Source organism: Sparus aurata, chromosome 18, assembly GCF_900880675.1.
Source record: "Sparus aurata chromosome 18, fSpaAur1.1, whole genome shotgun sequence".
NCBI lineage: Eukaryota > Metazoa > Chordata > Actinopteri > Spariformes > Sparidae > Sparus > Sparus aurata.
The window spans coordinates 1,558,690-1,576,742 of NC_044204.1; the positions used below are offsets into that span (position 1 = coordinate 1,558,690).

At 42.4% G+C, this 18,053-nt stretch overlaps 1 protein-coding gene across 4 annotated transcripts in view; it reads left to right on the forward strand.

Annotated features, from left to right (window-relative positions):
• The first annotated feature begins 1,204 nt into the window (after window positions 1–1,204).
• matr3l1.2 (matrin 3-like 1.2) overlaps window positions 1,205–18,053 on the forward strand; it is a 30,920-nt gene continuing 14,071 nt past the window's right edge. The window contains exons 1-16 of one of the 4 annotated variants that reach the window (XM_030396502.1): window positions 1,205–1,318; window positions 2,275–3,206; window positions 4,191–4,252; window positions 4,358–4,396; window positions 4,538–4,635; window positions 4,737–4,789; window positions 4,895–5,011; window positions 5,147–5,272; window positions 5,350–5,529; window positions 5,777–5,901; window positions 6,297–6,699; window positions 9,254–9,445; window positions 9,689–9,785; window positions 9,917–9,933; window positions 10,050–10,172; window positions 10,310–10,438. In XM_030396502.1, the coding sequence (XP_030252362.1) occupies window positions 2,433–3,206; window positions 4,191–4,252; window positions 4,358–4,396; window positions 4,538–4,635; window positions 4,737–4,789; window positions 4,895–5,011; window positions 5,147–5,272; window positions 5,350–5,529; window positions 5,777–5,901; window positions 6,297–6,699; window positions 9,254–9,445; window positions 9,689–9,785; window positions 9,917–9,933; window positions 10,050–10,172; window positions 10,310–10,438 (2,535 nt within the window). In that variant the 5' untranslated portion in view covers window positions 1,205–1,318; window positions 2,275–2,432. The remainder of the gene's footprint in view (window positions 1,319–2,274; window positions 3,207–4,190; window positions 4,253–4,357; window positions 4,397–4,537; window positions 4,636–4,736; window positions 4,790–4,894; window positions 5,012–5,146; window positions 5,273–5,349; window positions 5,530–5,776; window positions 5,902–6,296; window positions 6,700–9,253; window positions 9,446–9,688; window positions 9,786–9,916; window positions 9,934–10,049; window positions 10,173–10,309; window positions 10,439–18,053) is intronic. The other 3 variants (XM_030396501.1, XM_030396504.1, XM_030396503.1) reach the window with 3 other exon arrangements.

Here is an 18,053-nt window from a genome sequence, read left to right on the forward strand (position 1 = left end):
TAGAAGTTTTGGGCGGGTTGGCAAAGAAATGGCTTAAAAAATAAGGTTAACAGGACTAAACATAAGCAGAACAGTCCCAAAGTCAGTAATACCTCCCTGGAAATTCTACACTCCAGCAACAGATACGCAATTATTGGAGACAACAAAAAACAATACCAAAAAAATACCGACATGGACAATAGTACAAAACTATATAAATCAACAATACCCTAGAGAAGTGTTCATCTTCACAGATGGATCAAAAGACCTACAAACAGGACGTACAGGAACAGCAGTTTACATCCCAAAATTTAATATAGGCATCAAAAACAGGACATCGGATCATCTCTCAGTGTATACAGTTGAAATGATGGGGATAATATTGGCGTTGCAGAGGGTGGAGGATAGTAGTCAACACAAAGTAACAATAGCAACAGATAGTATCTCAACACTTACAAGCATTCAATCAGGGAATTCATGCAGGCAAGATCTTTCACTGGAAATATCAAATCAAATATACAGATTACACAATAAAGGTGTGGATGTTTCTTTCCTCTGGGTTCCTGCCCACGTAGGAGTCGAAGGAAATGAAGAAGCCGATATATTGGCCAAACAAGCACTAAAATCAAACACAATAAACATTGAAATACCCTTAAGCAGGGCAGAAGTCAAGTCTATTATCAGTAAACACATGTACAAAATCTGGCAGGAAAGTTGGGATAGTATGACCACGGGAAGACATCTTTACAGTATACAACTGCAAGTCAAAAATGGTGAAATACGGGGCAGGAACCGGAGGGAAGAAATTATCTTAACTCGATTCAGAACAGGACACACAGGACTCAATCATACACTCAGTAAAATAGGGAAACATCCAACAGGTTTGTGTTCACAATGTACACAACCAGAAACAGTCCAACATGTATTGCTGGAGTGTAGTAAGTACAGGGAGGAACGACAGGAAGTTCTCCAAATGCTGACAGAAGAAAAGCTGGAATTGACCTTAAGGAATCTATTAGGGAGTACATCAAAAAAGGGGATGAGTGTTTTAATGAAGTATCTAAAGGACACAGGTATAGGATATAGACTATAAGGAATAACAGTTTTTTTCTTTCTTTCTTTCTTTCTTTCTTATTTTCTAGTTCTGACCAGCTCATGTTCCACACTCCAGTCCAGTAGGTGGCGGCAAATGCACCTAAAAGCTGGTTGCCAACCGCCAAGAAAAGCCAGTAGAAGAAGAAGAAGAAGAAGAAGAAGAAGAAGGTTTGACGCTTCTGTCTGCGCGGCCAGCTCCAGCTAGCTAGCTATCTACCAACATTGCGTGTAAGGAAAAGTTAAGGTAAGAGTGTAACGTACACGATATTTATTCATAGAGCCGTATGTAAAAACTTGCGCATGAGGAAACTGAACCTTGAGTAAGGTTCCGAACTATATTTTTATTAGCTGGCTAACCGCTAGAATTAGCAGGAGCAGCCTAGCCCAACGCAGGCTAATGACGTTAGCAATGGATGTATGGAAAAGTTGGCCTCCACTGTGCGCGACGGCCTCTAGCTTCATGTGTCCCCTTAAGTAATCATTGTTTATGCTTTCTTGCTATCGTATGTATGTATGCATTCATTCATTCATTCATTTATGTATTTATTTAACTTATATATAAGTGACCCTGAATTAAAACAGTCAGTATTTTGTAAGTTGGAACGATAATAAAGGTTGCAGTTTTAGCCAGCTAGCCGTGTTAGCTCACAGTAGCTTTTCGCTTTGTCCTCCATTTAAAACTTGTGTCACCAGTTTTCACTTTACTGCAGCCTCCCCAGATGTTCACTGGCCAGAGACTTAAACTGTTAAAATGCTCATGTAGTTAATTCCCCATCGTTTGGTTATGAGAGCTCCGGGGTCAAGTTTCGTTATGTTTGGGTGCAGGTCTTCCCTTTTTTTCATTATAATTGGATACTCTTTATTCCTTTACGTTTCAAACAGAACGTTTATATTGCTCTAGACTCTTTTTATTAATCACACCTCTGTGATATTTGACACTGGCTCTCAGTGAGGATGCTTCCATCACTCTGTTCACATCAGGTCATTTCCTGCCTCCTGGTCTGAGGCGAATTTGAGTCTTTATAGTCTGTTCTGCCTCCTTTCCTAGCCTTCTTTTACTGCCTCACAGCTTTCATCTGCTCAGGTGGCTGTTAATCACTCAGTCATGTTCTTCCTCTGCTGTTCATGCTCCTCTCCACTGGCTCCTGTTTCTTAGTGGAGGCAACGTCTGAAGAATGTCTCTGCCTCATTGTGTTTCAGCAGAATCAGACAGAGAAGAGGAGTCCACTTCACTTTAGCACAAGATATTAACTGACATAAACTTCCCCCGTCCTTCAAACACAGACACTGTTTTGCCACCTGCTTCATTCTTGTCTTGAGACATTTGAAGCCGGAGAGCAGCTCCTCTTTGTGACGTCATGTCTCAGAAGTCACAGTCAGACGCTCAGAAACACTTTGCTGTGGGTCGGGGGCTCCTCGCCGCCGCAGAGACCTTGAACTTCAGCATGAATGAACAGCGATCCAGCCGGCAGATGGGGGGTGTGTCCTCAAGTGTGGGGGTGGGTGGTGGTGGTGGCATGGAGGGTCAAGATGGGGCCTCCCAGATGTCCCGGCGTGGTGGCAGCAATCTTGGCAGCACTATGAAGCTTTTTGCCAGTTTGGGTCTGTCGCCCTCTGACCTGGACGCTCTGGCAGAGATCCCTGAAGAAGACATCAGCGTGGAGACGCTGCCGCACATCATCAGGCAGCTTAAGAGCCGCAAGGAAGACACGGGAGAGCGGCGGTTGGCGTCATCCATGTCCTCTGAAGCTGCGTACAGAGGAGGAAGGGACAGCTGGGATGACATGCCCATAGGCAGGATGGGCGGTCCTTCTCTGGGTCAGGGTTCAGCCCGGGGTCAGCCCTCTGCAGACTTTGGGTTCAGCTCTATGCAGCACGTATCTTCCAGCCGGGGATATGGTTTAAATTGCAGCAGCAGTGGCGGAGGAGGCAGAGAGAGGCCGTACTCTGAGCTCTCCCACCATGACTCCTACAGCGGGCTGGGCATGGGGCCGCCCACCTCCGACCCCGTCTTTATGCAGAGGAAGATGGGTTCCCCGTCCAACGGAAAAATACAAGACTTCTTGGGAGTCATGCCCTCCATGTTCCCCCACGTGTGCTCTCTTTGTGACTTTGACGTTCACTCCACCATGGTGAGTACCGTCCAGCCTCCTTCCTCTTTTCCTCTCGGATTAACGTTAAATGTTTCAGTTCATAAAAACTAAACTTGACTCAGGTCTTCGGTCCACTTCATTCAGTGAGTCCTGTCTCCACTGCCTGGAGCTCCAGTTTCCTTGTTTAAATCACCTTGCAACATGTCTCATTTCCTCATGATCTTACAGCTGAAGCTCTGCAGTGTCAGTCAGGTTTCTCTTCAGTCATCAGTTCTGTTATCTGTTCACACTTGTCTCGGCATCCCTCAGCTAAATAATGTATTTATGACACATTTCTACATGTGTGACGCAGATATGTCATAGCAACACACACACACACACACACTCAAAAATGGAACCAGCTCATCTTCCTCACAAGTAGCTAATCTTAGTGGATATGATTTATAGAGCAGTTGATTAGTTGTCATTTTTTTATTTAACCGGCAACTATTTTAAAAACCAGTTAATTGATTTGAGTAATTTTGTAATAAAACTGTCTCATTCTCTGCCGTCAGCTTCTGAAAAGTGAATATTTTCTGGTGTCTTTGCTCCTCTATGACGGTAAACTGAGTATCTCTGAGACATTTGAAGAACAAACACTGGGCCACGTTTTTTTTCACCATTATCTTATATTTTAGAGACCTAACAGATTAATCATAATTAATAATTAAACGGTGAAAACAATCATTAGTTGCAGCCTTGGTAGTGTTAACAGTGGAAATTACATCCAGAAGGTAAAGATCGATTCGATTTTCTCCACGTTAGTTTCTCTGATCCTGTCAAGTCAAATTAAACTTTATTGTTTATTGTCCTGTAGTTGTGATAAAGCTGATCATACTGTAACAACCAGACTTTCAGTTCGGGTCTTGCATTCAGTGTTAGGATAATGAAGGATGCGGCAAATGCTTTAATATTTGGGTAAACTGTCCCTGTTAACATGATAGGATGAGTTTGTTGAGTGTCATTTACTATCCAAATCTGTAGGAGTGGAACCAACACCTGAACGGACTTCAACATGCCGAGAACAGACGGCTGCTGCTCAACATGTGAGACAGACACACACACACACACACACACACACACACACACACACAGACACACACACCACACAGCGTACCTGTTGGAGATGTAATGTTGTGTAAATGTTTCAGGTATCCAGAGTGGGAGCCTGGGATGTCCTCAGGCAGAGGGTGAGTTAAAGATGTGATTGTATTGGATGACATTACAGTGAAGTGACTCGTCAGCTTTTTTACACATTAGTCCTTCATGTTATCAGTTTAGTTTGAAGCAGCTGTTTGTTGTCTGACTGTCAGCTGGTCTCTGTGTTTCAGCAGAGGTCTTCTGGACACCCCCAACCTGTCTGCAGGGCTGCTGGGACCGGCCCCCTTGTCTTCAGTCCAGACATCAGGAGGGATGTCCTCCAGCTGGGGTGAGACACTACACGCACTCCTCTTCATCTCCTCCTCAGCATGTGTTTGTCACATTAGCTTCTCTGTACAGTCTGTGATGTTAAGTGTGTTTGTGTGTCAGTTGGAGTTGGAGGTCCTGGTCTGTCAGGAAAGAACCAGTCTGGACAAAACCAGGTCAGTTTGTTCTCCTCTGTCTTCAGGTCAAAGCACAGTTATTACTTGTCTTAATATTTGGGCTGTCGTGTGTTTGTCCTCAAATTGAACGTCTTGTGTCCTCAGATGAGGAGCAGAGTGGTGGTGGTGAAGTATGACAGGAAGCCTCTGAGCAACAAGACTCTGTTCGCGTTTACCGAGCCATTTGGCTGCCTCAGAGAGCACCTGGTCCTCAAGAACAAGGTGGAGAACAAGTTTAACATCCACAGCTGAGCTACAACCTCACTTTGTTGTCAAATCTTAATGTTCATCACGGTTTGTTAATGCTCAAATAGTCAAAGTTCACTGATAATGTCCCGACCTGTTTGTCTCCGTCAGGCCTTCCTAGAGATGAACAGTCACGAGGAGGCTCTGGACATGGTCACCTACTACGAGCAGCACCCAGCATTTCTGTACAGCAAACCACTCACCTTCTACCTCTCCAAGAGACTGCTGGTTATCGAGGTAACAGCCGCCACCATTGTCCACTCCTTGTGTGATGATGTCCCCAGCCTCTGACAGTCTTTATGTTTGACCTTCAGAAAGACGATCGATCAGCAGACAGGTTGACGGACAGGTCAATGGACAGACCTGTCAAAGGTCAAGGCAGCCAGGTGGTTTTCTTCTCCAACCTGCCCAGAGAAGAGGAGAAGAAGAAAGAGCTGCTGACCATCGCTGGACGCTTCGGCACCGTGGAGAAACACCTTTTCTTAACAGACCAGGTGAGCAGGGAGACCTTTTAATCAGACACTTCCTGTTTCTCACCTGAGTAAAAATTGTCATGGATTTTAATGTCAGCCAGGTGACTCGTGCTGATCTGGGGAGTTTTTGAAAGTTGAGGGATGATTTCTTTCTGTTTTTCCAGTAGTTTTTGCTCAGAATTATCGATTTGAACACTTTCCTGAGCTGTGAAATGCTGCTGAGTCTGTCTGTCTGTGTGTCTCCGTCTGTCTGTGTCCATCTGTCTAGGCGTTCGTCCAGCTTGGGACTCCAGAGGATGCTGAGATGCTGGTAAAGTATTACAGCGTGAACCCGCTCAACATCAAAGGACGACCGATCCGCCTCAACATCTGCACCAAGTACAAGACCTTGAAGTGAGTACAGAGCGTCAGACCACAACTGTTTTATAACATTGTGTTTGTTAGGGCTGGGTGATGAGGCCTAAAAATTGAATCTGTGATATTTTTCACACCAAACTTGATTTACGGTTTTAATAGATTTTTTTTTTCCTTCTTAAAAACTAACTACAAATAACAAAGAAATTATTAAAAGCATTGCTTTTTTAAATGCTTTTATTGTAAACAAAATTGCCCTGCCATTTTAAACAGTACACCTTTAAACTCACTTGGAAAAAAATGTGTCCCTTTTCGATAAAATGCTTTTGTAAACATAAAGACATGAAGTCTACATGATGCATGTTTATGTTTATCAGTCTATGTTAAATCATTCATACTGGTTTTAAAACGAGCTCAAACATTCTGACATCCAGCTGCAGAAACCCTGCTCACATTACATTCTCCTGGCTGGATTTCAGTGTGAACCGCAGACAGGCCAGTGCTGCTGGAGACAGTCGAGGCTCCAGGAATCGCGGCGTGAACATCACCTCCTCCTCCTCCGGCTCCGGAGCCAGGACCTTCTCCAGCTCCCTCAGAACCTCCTCGTCCAAATCCTCGTCTGGCTCCAGGAGCAGAGAGGAGAAGAAGAAGGAGGAGGAGAACAAAGTGAAGCCTGAGGAAGAGGAGGAGGTCTCAGGAGTGATGGAGGGGGAGGACAGAGGAGAGGAGGTGGGGAAGGAGCAGGGAGACGACAGAGATGCAGAGGGGGAGGAGCCAGAGAGAGCAGAGTCTGTGAAGGAGATGGTGGAGGAGTCTGAGGAAGTCCTGCAGGAGGAGGTGAGAAACATGGAAACATACTGTTACCTCTAAAGTTAGAAATGTAATCAAAATAAGAAAAAGAACAGTGAAGCTTCAGTTTAAACTCAGACTAGTCGACTTGTGTAAGAGAAGTGCCTTATCTTAGAAGCTACAATTAACTGCCGTTTTTATGTTTTAAAAATGGATACTTTCGGCGCGCAGGTGGTCGAGTGGTTAGAGCGCATGCCACATACGCAGCCGACCCCGGTTCGATTCCGGCTGGAGGTCCTTTGCTGCATGTCACATCCCCCTCTCTCTCCCATATTTCCTATCTGTCTACTGCTTAATAAAGGTGTCTATGCCAGAAAAAAATATATATCAATAAAATGAATTTAATAATATGTAAAAATAAAAAATAAACACTATCCCGGGGCGGCTCGACCATAGGTCCATTGTTGTGGCAAAATATAATGCTGTTGACACTTCTCTTGCAACTTTTCCGCGACATTCGTCATAAAGGGCAGGCAGCGCAATTCTGCTGATATGGCGACGTGATGGTAACACATACCGCTTGCCCAATGTGTTAATCAGTTTATTGAACCCCGGGTCGCTAACGGTGTCGATAGGACACATGTCTTTGGCATCATGTATGTGACGGCATCCGTTATTTCTTTATGCCTGCGGGAGCTGTGTGGATATGCGGTGGCATTGTAAAGTGCCTTAATTTAGGACTGTGTGGCGGTGGCAGGAGTCGAGGAGCTTTTCATTTTGGAGTTTTTTTGTTCCTTCACTACTTGGTCATGTCTTACTGTGTGTGGACTTTAAATGGTTAAATAAATTGGTCGTGTTCCCTTGAGGTGCAGACATGGTCGCGTGACATATCTTGCACAATATCTTCATTTGTTCCGAGTCAGACTCCTCGAAACCGAAGTGTTTCTACACCACAGAATTCGCTTTACCTTTCTTCCCGACCAACGGCTGCATTTCTGCCATCTTCTATTGTCTTCTTCAGCACGTTTAAAACACGCACTTGCAATACGCACCGGCGTGGCTGAAAGCGAAAATCTTCAGGCGGGGGCGGAGCGGAGTGCACAGGTGGAGATGGAAGGGTTCGCTGCATTTACCACACAAGACACAGCGTGCGGCAGAATGATCGTTTTATTACGATTATCTTGTTTTTATGATCGAGGGAAGCCAAAATTGAAATTCAATTAATCGCCCAGCCCTACTAAGAAGACAACACATTTATTAAGTTATATTAAAGGAACAGTTCACCCAAAAAGTAAAATGCATTCTCTCCTCAATCTACAGAAGCCCTGAGGGCCCTGGTGAAGATTTATTTAATAGTGATCCATTTTCTGTCTGATTTTAATAGTTTTCTCTCCTGTGGTTATGACCTGACAACTGAGGCCTGTACTGCGAAGGGGGCTCAACATAGCCAGGCTTTGTGCTCATGATGCAGCTCAACAAAGCCCCAAGTCCCCTGGCCGGAACCAGGTTATGAGCTAAGCACAAGTTACCATGGTGATCTAGCCGGGTTAAAAGAGAGCCACCTTTGTAGTACAGGGAAGCCTGGCTTTAGACTCAACATACCTCGCTAACCCACTAAACTGGCTTCGCAGTACACCCCTCTGGTGCAAGAACAAAAAATGTACCTGGAGAATCTTTCTAACTTATTTTTTCTCAATTTGTTTGTGTGTGAATGAATAAAATGGTGTTTGGCAGAATCATTTTTCTAAATTCCTTTATTAGATCTTTTTTGTGTGAAACCAAGTAAACAATTCTCATGAATTTCTTTTTCACTTGGATTTTTCTTTCTGTGATGATGTGTCTCTTGGTCAAAACAAAATGTGTTTATTTTTTTATGTGTCAAACTGCCAAGTGTTTTGGCAGGATAATCTTCTAAATCTTCTAAATTCATTTTTGATTGTTCTTAATCTGTGAAAACGCATGAAAATAAAATCTTGTGAAATTCTTTTTTCAAAATAAAAAAAAATAGAAAAGAATTTTGTTTCCAGGTGAGAAGCTGAGTGAGAAAAATTAAGGAGGGAATCTTTTCTTTTTTTTTTCCGAGGAGAAATGTTTCACTGACTTTCCTCTCCAAAACTTAGATGTGACAGAAATTCTGAAGTCATGAACACAGGACAGAAAACAGTTTAGATCAGACTTATAAAATGCATCACCAGAGAAAAGAGTCTTCACTTACCCCCCCAGGTCTTCTGCATCACCTCCATGATGATATAAAGTCAGGTGAAGTGTTGTAGTCCACAGAACATTTGTGGAGCTTCACAGTAAAACAGAGTTGCAGCATTCTGCTAAACAGCTAAAGTAGCTTGAGACTTGATTTAAAACAGAGAAACAACCAAAGAAACATCAGATGTCTCCATACAGCTCGTCTGCTGTGATCACAGTCTGCAGGAGAGCAGATGTCAGTCTGCTGGAGAGTGTGATCACGGGTAAGTAGATAATGACTGAAAATGTTAATTGGATAATTGGATACTGTTAATTTCTGGGTGTCTTTAATGCCTTCTCTGACTGATTCTGACGTGTTTTTGGATTAAATACACTGAACATACTGTGCATGTATACGCAGGTTACTCATGGTGATGATGTCACTGACAACGTGCCTGGAGCTGTATGTGGGGCTGATGGTGGTGCCATGCAGGGGGCGGAGTCAGGGGGACAAACAGAACCAACAGAGACTGAAGAACATGAGAACAAAGAACTGAATGCAGAACCAGGAGAGAGTTCAGAGGCTGTGGAGGGAGAGCCGCCTGCAGACGAGGTGAGCTTTAATATATATCAACAGTCTACTGACGACATAAAGGCTCCAATATCTCCTGAGCTTATACAGTTTACTTAATGTCACTGACGGTTTAAAGCTCCACATTAGATTTATATATTTTTAAGCTTTAAGGATGTTTTGGTTTTGTTGCTTCCTAAAAGTTTGAATGTTCACGGTGAGATGTCATATTTCTGTCCAGCTGAAGATATCTGGATGTTAATGATGATGTCTGTTATCGTGCAGTTTGATCAGGACTTCCTGGAGAACATGGAGGACTTTGTGACGCTGGACGAACTGGCTGAGGACGAGGATGAAGCAGGTGGACAGTCGGACACCATCGGTACCTGACGATTTATTACTGAACTGATTTTTTCTTTGAACTTGAGTTTATTTAACATTTAAATCTTGTTGTTGGCTTGTGGTGATACTTCAGATGAAACATTGTGTATTTGTGTCTCTGGTTCTGTGCAGACAACACCAGGAAAGGGGTAAGTAAACGTCACATGACTGTTCTTTAAAACACTCAGTCCTGACTAAGTGGACTGTTTGTCATTAAAGTCTGTAAGTGATGGAAAGAAACTGAGTGTTGCGTTGTTGTTGTCAGGGGATGAGAGTGATCAACATCGTTGGGTTCAGACGAGGTTACAACTTCCTGAACGAGCTGCTGGGACTAGCTAAACCTTTTGGGAAGGTGGTCAAACACCTGGTGCTGGACCTGAGACCTGAGGTACACAGGACTGTAGGATTAATCTCCATGAGGGGCACCGCCTGCTGCAGGGTGGAGGCAGAACTGCACACAACTTTCTGAGTTATTTGTTGTCTGACACGGATCTGTCATGTTCACCTGTCTCTCCTCCTGAGCAGGCATACCTTCAGTTCGAGACAGAAGAAGAAGCTCGAGCGATGGCCAAGTTTTACAGCAGTAACATCACGGCATCTGTGTGCGGCCGCCCAGTCAGGATCAGTCACTCCATGAGCTACCCCACCATACAGGTGAACACACCTGCTCACTGACGAGTCTCTCATGTGACGAGTTTCTCTGATGGCAGCAGGTTTTATTCTAACGTATGAAAGTTTTAAACTTCATGTTAGGGCTGTATCGATGCACCAAACTCATGATTCGGTTTGTATCACGATTTTTGACCCCCGGTTCGATACAAAACTCGATATGCACATATGGATGGTCTGTTAACTGCAGGGTTCCGTCACTCAACTTAATAAAGAGAAATGTCCCACAAAGCAAGGTTACAGAACCAAACAAAGGTAACATAGTAACTGTCTTTGGCAACTAGGAAAAATTACCACAGCTGTACGTGGAGAAGCGCCTGTCCTCCCGCCTGTTCTACCGACTCCTCGTCACTTTTCTGCCTGAAAAACAGCGTATGTCACCGGCAAAAAACTTTAACTCACCGAGTGTTGGTGATGGAAAAAAAAATCTCTGCGACAGTCTTTCCCCCAGAAAACAGCCTCCGTCCTTGTGAGTGACAGAGTCAGACAGTGTCCTGTTAACTGTAATTTAGAGCAAAAAACGTAACTTTGTCACTTTCCAGGATGTTTGGTGGGTCAGGATACCAATCACGACACATCATCATGACGTGTACTGTCACGTCTCTTTAGGAGCCGCAGTGCCGGCTTTCTGTGTGAATTACACAGTGGTTTGTCTTTACTCCAGCGGCGCCTCACTCTGTGTGAACGACCAATGGCGGAGAATTTGCAACCACTGCTGTGGTGTTAATGCGCCGTCTCTGTGTGAGAGGGGCTACTTCTAACTCATAGGGCTAGATCTGGACTGGAAGTTGTGTTGTCAGTTTAGATACACGTATCATTACTGCCCTACTTCACACAACTCAGAAGTTTCCAGCTGTGCTTTCAGAACTGTCAAACAAAGCTATCACATTTTAAACACGTGGCACAGAAACGATATTAAAGTAGAGAAATGATCGACCTTCTCACATACTGGTCTGATCTTCTTGCCACACTGCAACCATACAGTGTCTCACAAAATTGAGCACGCCCCTTACATTTCTTTTTTATAATTCTCTTTATTTAGAAAGGCAACCTTCCATCACATATATCAATTACAGCCATAGTCATTCAAGGACATAAGAAAGGATGGATGTAGAAAATTTAAGTGATTTATCCATACTGCCCTTCTGGGGTTTTCTTTTACAGACCACTAATTTCCCAGTTGTGTTCAATTAAAACAAACAAAAAAAAACACGAAACAGAACCGGGGAGCACACCACTTCTGACACTCAAAACATCACATAATAAAAGGGGGTCAGGTTCACCCAAAGCACAAGTGCATTCAAATGAAATCAGATCTAATTGGTTTTACATACTCAGTCCATTTGGTCCAGATCTTATAAAATTTTTCTTTTTCAGCTTTGAGGGAAAAAGATATCTTCTCCATAACATAAATCTCATAGACAACTTCGATCCATTCATCAATGGTGGGAGGTTCTGCTTTTAACCATTTCCTCATTACAGATTTTTTACTGGCCGCCAATAGTATAAGCCGGCAGTTTTTTGTCTTTGACGTTCCATTTTTCACACATTATATTGCCCAGATACATAGTTTCACATTTAAATGGAATGTTTACATTAAATACATTTTTGATATGTTTGTGGATCTCTTTCCAGTAAGGTCTTATTGCCTGGCAGTCCCAAAAAATATGCAAATGGTTGGCTCCATTAGACCCACAAAGTCTCCAACAAGCGTCCCTGCTGCCTTGATAGCGTTTCTGAATGGGTGTGATAAAAAAATCTTGCAATATTTTTCCAACAGAATTCCCGCCATGTGTTTGACCCAGTTGAGAACCATTGTAGCTGGTATATTTTCTCCCAGCTCTCTTGTGTGATCATTACCCCTGCTTCCTTTTCCCATTTCTTCTTTATGTGTTCTGTATTATCTTGTTTAGATAATTGTATGGCATTATATAATTTGGAGATAATTTTGTTGCTCGATCTGGGTTTAGTTAATGATAAAAATACCTCCATAAACCCTGACTCACCTTTTCCTAACACCTCTTTAAGATTTTTGTTAAAATAACTAGTGCAGTGCCCATAAGAAAAATGTATTCCTATAGAAAAGTGGGAGGTTAAGCAGCTTTTTCATGGATGGCCAAATGAGGCTGTGTTTTCATTTGTTTGATACGACACTTTATGCTTTTTTGTTTTTGCGCGGATTTTCATTGTGATTTTAGAGATTTTCGCCGGACACAAAACACATATGGCGGAAAATTTGTGAAACATGTTACATGGCACGTTACTTGACACGTGCTAAAAGAATAAGATAAGATTTACAGCCTCACCCCACACCATGTTCTCTAACAGTGTTTTGCCGGAGGATGATCTGAACAGCTGTTCTATTCACACTTAAAATGTTTTTTGTTTTTTCAATGTAATTTTCAATCTATGAAATCAAACTGTGCCTCTTTTTTTTGCCAAGCCTCTCTCAAGTTTTACTTTCAAATCATCAACCATCTACAGAACTTTTCAGTATGCTATTTTTCCTCTTCTTCTTCTTCTCATCATCATTAATTATTATTATTATTATTGTTAATAATAATATTGTTTAAAGTGAGCCACTTATCGTTTAACATAAAAATACATCATACAAACAGCAACTTTTGCAGCCTTGTCAGTCTGATGGCAAGTTGTCAGCTTTCTGTCATCACTAACTTAATAATCAAAGAAGCTCTGAGGCTTTACATTTGTTCTATATGTTATAATACAAGATTTCAGCATTGAGCTACAATCGGGCTACATTCATGATTTTGTACAGTCAAACTAACCAAAAACTTATTGATCATCATCATTCCTGTAACCATGGTAACTCACGGTGCCAGAGGGGAGGCAGAGACGCTGAAGCCGTTTACACAGATACACTGCAGACAAAGTCCAGACTATAGTTGTTATTTCACACATGTAGCACACAACAGGAGACTCTCCGTGTCAGACGAGTTCTCACGTGTTGACTAAACTCAAAAACTAATTGATAACGGAGCTAAACGTTAGCTGCAGAGTGTGACAATCTGTCAATAAAGATCAGCCAAAGACTTGTTCTCCTCCGATCTACATTGATCTCATAAGTCGCCTCTGTGAAGTTTGAATGAGGGAAATCCGTCGTAGCGACGGAGAACTTTAATCCATGTGTCTTTGATGGGAACCTTTCTAGACTACAGAACGAAGGGAACCAAATTAAGGTTTTACATTTTCCCCACAAAAACAGGACAAATTGTGTCCCGGGAGAGATTTATGTTTTCCCAGGACAGCTGATGAAAAAAGAGAACAATTCTGGGAAAAACGGGACGGGTGGCAACCCTAGTCTCCGGATCTCAGACCCGAACAGACTCGGTCCGGACTCTTTTAGTCTCATTAATACACAACAGTCAGTTTAGATGCAACGAACAGAACGGGACCGAACCGCCGGCAAAATCCAGGTCCAGCTCGCGCCACAGCAGGTATAAATCTGCTTCTCGCGGTGGCCATGGTGTGCAGTGATTGGCTCTGGTGCGCGCGTGGCCACGGTGTGCAGTGATTGGCTCTGGTGCGCACGTGACTGTAGTGGCTCCGATGGACAATGCTCGTGGAATTTGTAAAGCATTTATGAAATAATTTATTAATGGTATCATTGCAGTCCAAACAAATGCGAAATTGCACACCCTTGAACCACGCAGCAGCCATGTTGAAACTCTCAGGTCAGTCTGATCCTGATCCGCAGAGATATTTGAGGAACCGAGCGAGCGAGCGAGCGAGCTTTTATAGAGAGATGTCTCACTTGCAGGTACCTAAAGAAATCATCTCTTCCCAGACCATGGTCCCCTCTGTAGGGCTTCAAAACTCTGAAATGCCCCTTTGTGGATAAATGAATAATAGGTAGATAGGCTTTTTGTGATCCAAATCTTAAACCTGCCGTTGGTTCTATTCAGTGTAAAGTCTGAATACTAGGCACACCACCTAATAATTTTAGATGTGTCCTTTTAATCTGCAAATTTTGATTATTTCCTGCCAGGATTTCAGAAAACTGCCTGTTATAGAGTCATTTGGGATCTCCTGTTCTCTTTGTAATTTGTTGTTACTTAGTAGGGCCGTTATTGGGATTCCCTTTATCATCGTACCTTCTATTTCTTTCCATGCTGCAGTATATGTTGGTGAACATGTAACTGTAAGCAGGGAAGGCCCATTCCGCCCCTTTCTTTTCTTAATTGCAACGTCTTAAATTTAATTCTGGCCCTTTTCCCTTGCCACAAATACCTCGCTATTAATCTGTCCCATTCTAAGAACTGCTTAGATGATATTTTGACTGGCAAACATTGAAAAAAAAATACAGCATCCGTGGAAGAATATTCATCCTGATTGACACTATCTGGAAACTTAAACTTAAAAAGAGAATGACATTCCATCTATGTATATCAGACTTTATCTTTGAATTTAACGGGCCGTAATTGATGTCATACAGTCTCGAGAGGTCCCTAGGTAATGAAACACCCAAATACTTGATGGACTCAGCATGCCAATTCCAATTGTACATACTCTGAATTAAAGATGGAGTGTCATAGTTAAATGTTAGGACTTGAGTTTTATTAATGTTAATTTTATAGCCAGAAATTAAAGCAAATTCATCCAGCAATTTCATCAGTTTTGCGAGTGTCTGTGTAGGCTGTGTTATACTTATCAATAAGTCATCAGCAAATAGGGACAGTTTTTGCTCCCCAGATGTCATTGTTACCCCCTTTATCTCTGGCCTCTGCCTAATCAATTGACTCATGGGTTCTATAAACAAGGCGAAAAGGAGCGGCGACGCACAACACCCTTGTCTCGTTCCTCTTTCCAGAATGAATTAATTGGTTAAATCGCCATTGATTTTGATTCTAGCCGTTGGTTTGTTGTATAGTGCTGCAAACGTGTCTATTATAGTTGTATGGAAGCCAAATTTTTAAAGTACTTTATATAAAAATGACCACCTCACTGAGTCGTATGCATTCTCTGCGTCCAAACTTAAAATCAGTGTCTCCAGTCTTTGTTGCGTAATTTGTCTCATAACGTGCAGTGTTTTTCTGATGTTATCTTGGGTCTGCCTTTGTCTGACAAAGCCAGTCTGGTCCTTATGTATTAATACTGGTAATATCAGTTCTATTCGTTTAGATATTATGGAGGTGAATAGTTTATAATCGTTATTTAGTAGACTTACAGGACAATAGTTCCCACATTCCAATTTGTCTTTCCCCTCATTCGGTATGATCGTAGTCATTGCCTCCCTCCATGGGGGAGGATGTTTTTGTTTTCCAAAACCCAGTTGAATATCTTTAGTAATGTTGGGATTAGTTGATCTTGCATTGTTCTGTACCATTCTGTGGGAAACCCATCTATCCCTGGAGACTTCCCCCCCTTTCATTCTTCTAATTGCTGATTGAATTTCTTCTTTTGTTATTTTAGATACTAATTTTCCGTTTTGTTCATCTGTGATCTTTGGTAGATTTATCTGGGCCAGAAAGGCATCGATCTGGTTGTTGTTGCTTGTCTGTGGTTGGGAATATAGTAATTTATAGTATTTTTGGAAGCACTGTTGAATTTTCTCTGGACAAGTTTCAGTTTTGTTTGTTGCGGAGTTTCTTAATTTATGTATAGTTCTATCCGCTTGTTGTTTTCTTAACCTATATGATAGAAGTTTCAATGATTTTCCACCCATCTCATAGTATTGTTGCTTTGTAAAAAGGAGTTTTTTTTTAAAAAATTTCCTGAGTATTTATTTAATCTATTTCTTTTTTCAATTTTATAATCTTACTTTTGTTGTCATCTTCGGGAGACTTTGCGTGATCTTTCTGTGTTCTCTTCAAGTCCTCTTCTAATTTTGAGTTTCTGTTCTCTAATTTTCTTATATGAGGAGATGGCTATTATTTTGCTCCTAATCACCGCTTTTAATGCATCCCAGAGAATGGGTGGGGTCACTTCTTCATTATCATTATTTTCCAAATACAATTACATTTCATTTTTCAATTTATCTTTAATAACTGGGTTGTTCAGGATGTTTGAGTTCAGTCTCCAGAGAGTGGTTTTCTTCTTCTTCTTCTTCTTCTTATTATTATTATTGAGATGGACTGACATAGATGGGACCATGATCTGAAATAGTACTGGGTCCTATTTCAGTTATCCACCCTAAAAACATCTCCTTTATGCATAAAAAAGTAATCAATGCACGAGTAGACAATGTGAGCGGACGTGTAATTTGAGTAGTCTCGGCTCGTCGGGTTTAGCTCTCTCCACACGTCCACAATCCCAACTTAACGCATCCAAGTATTTAATCTTCTGCTAATGTTTTTTGTATCAGATTTCCCGCTTGATGAGTCAATTTTCGGATTTAATCGGATGTTAAAATCTCCGCCACATATTAAAATCCCTTGACTTTTTGTTGTCATTAAATCAACTACATGTTTATAGAGGGACCAGTCACTGAGTCGCCACTCTTCTCCACCTCCCCAACCCATGGGAAGAAAAGTAAACATGTTTAAATCCTGATTTATTTAATTTAGCATGTTCAAAGTCGTTGAGGTATGACTCCTGTAGGAAAGCTACTTGGATTTTATCTTTCTTTAATTTTGATAGGATTTTCCCCCTCTTAACTGGATTGAGTATTCCATTTATATTAAATGATGCTATTTTTAAAGACCTGTTTTGCATCTATGTGATTACCCCCTCCATCTCACTCAAAAACCTGGTGTGCTTCCCCCTCCCCGCGAGAACTGGCAGGGAATGAACAACTAACATGTTAATAAACATCAAACTGAACGCAAATTGTCCGTGTGACTCCCTATGTAGGGTCTGTTAGTCTGACCCTGTTGAGCCTTCCAATGAGGCTCGAAGGGAAAAGTCTCCCTCCTCAGTCCGGAGGGAGAGGCCCTTACCTGCAACAGTCGCATGGCGAAAAAAGAAAAAAAAGAAAAAGAAAAATCGAAAGTGAAACTAGCCCCGAATGAACCAGTCTTTTCAATAGTGGGTCTCCACCACTAATTACAGTCATAGTACAGTACAAAAGATTTCACAATTAACTCCGCCGTCCTCGAGCTGTGAGTTAGGTCCTTTAGGTCCCGGAGGGGGCCGGTGATGGTCTCCTAAAGGCTCGGAGCTTCTCCTTGTAACTTAAATCCCGCCCGGCTGTGCCCTTCGTTGCTCGTCTGTCCACTCTCCTCCAGCTCAGCCGCTGCACCTGCTCCATGAGCATCTCCGGAGGTCTGATGGTTGTCACAGTGTAGCCTCTTCTCAGCAGGTCCTCTGATGCCTCCTCTATAGTATCATAGGTTTTTTCTCACGCGCAGCCTGGCAGGGAAGAGGGTCTGAAACTGAACTTTAGTTTCCTTCAGCACTTTGCGGATTTCTGTATAGTCTCTTCGTTTTTTGAGTATTAGAGGTGGATACTCGTGGTCCAGGTTTATGTGGTTTTCTTGCCAGGTAAACCCCTTCCTCTGCCATGCCTTGAGGAGTAATGTCTCTTTTGTTTTAAAACTTAAAAACTTAATTACAATGGAGCGCGGCGGAGCATCCACCGGCGGCTGCGGTCCCACTGAACGGTGGGCTCTTTCAATCTGCAAGTCAGGCATGTCGTCAG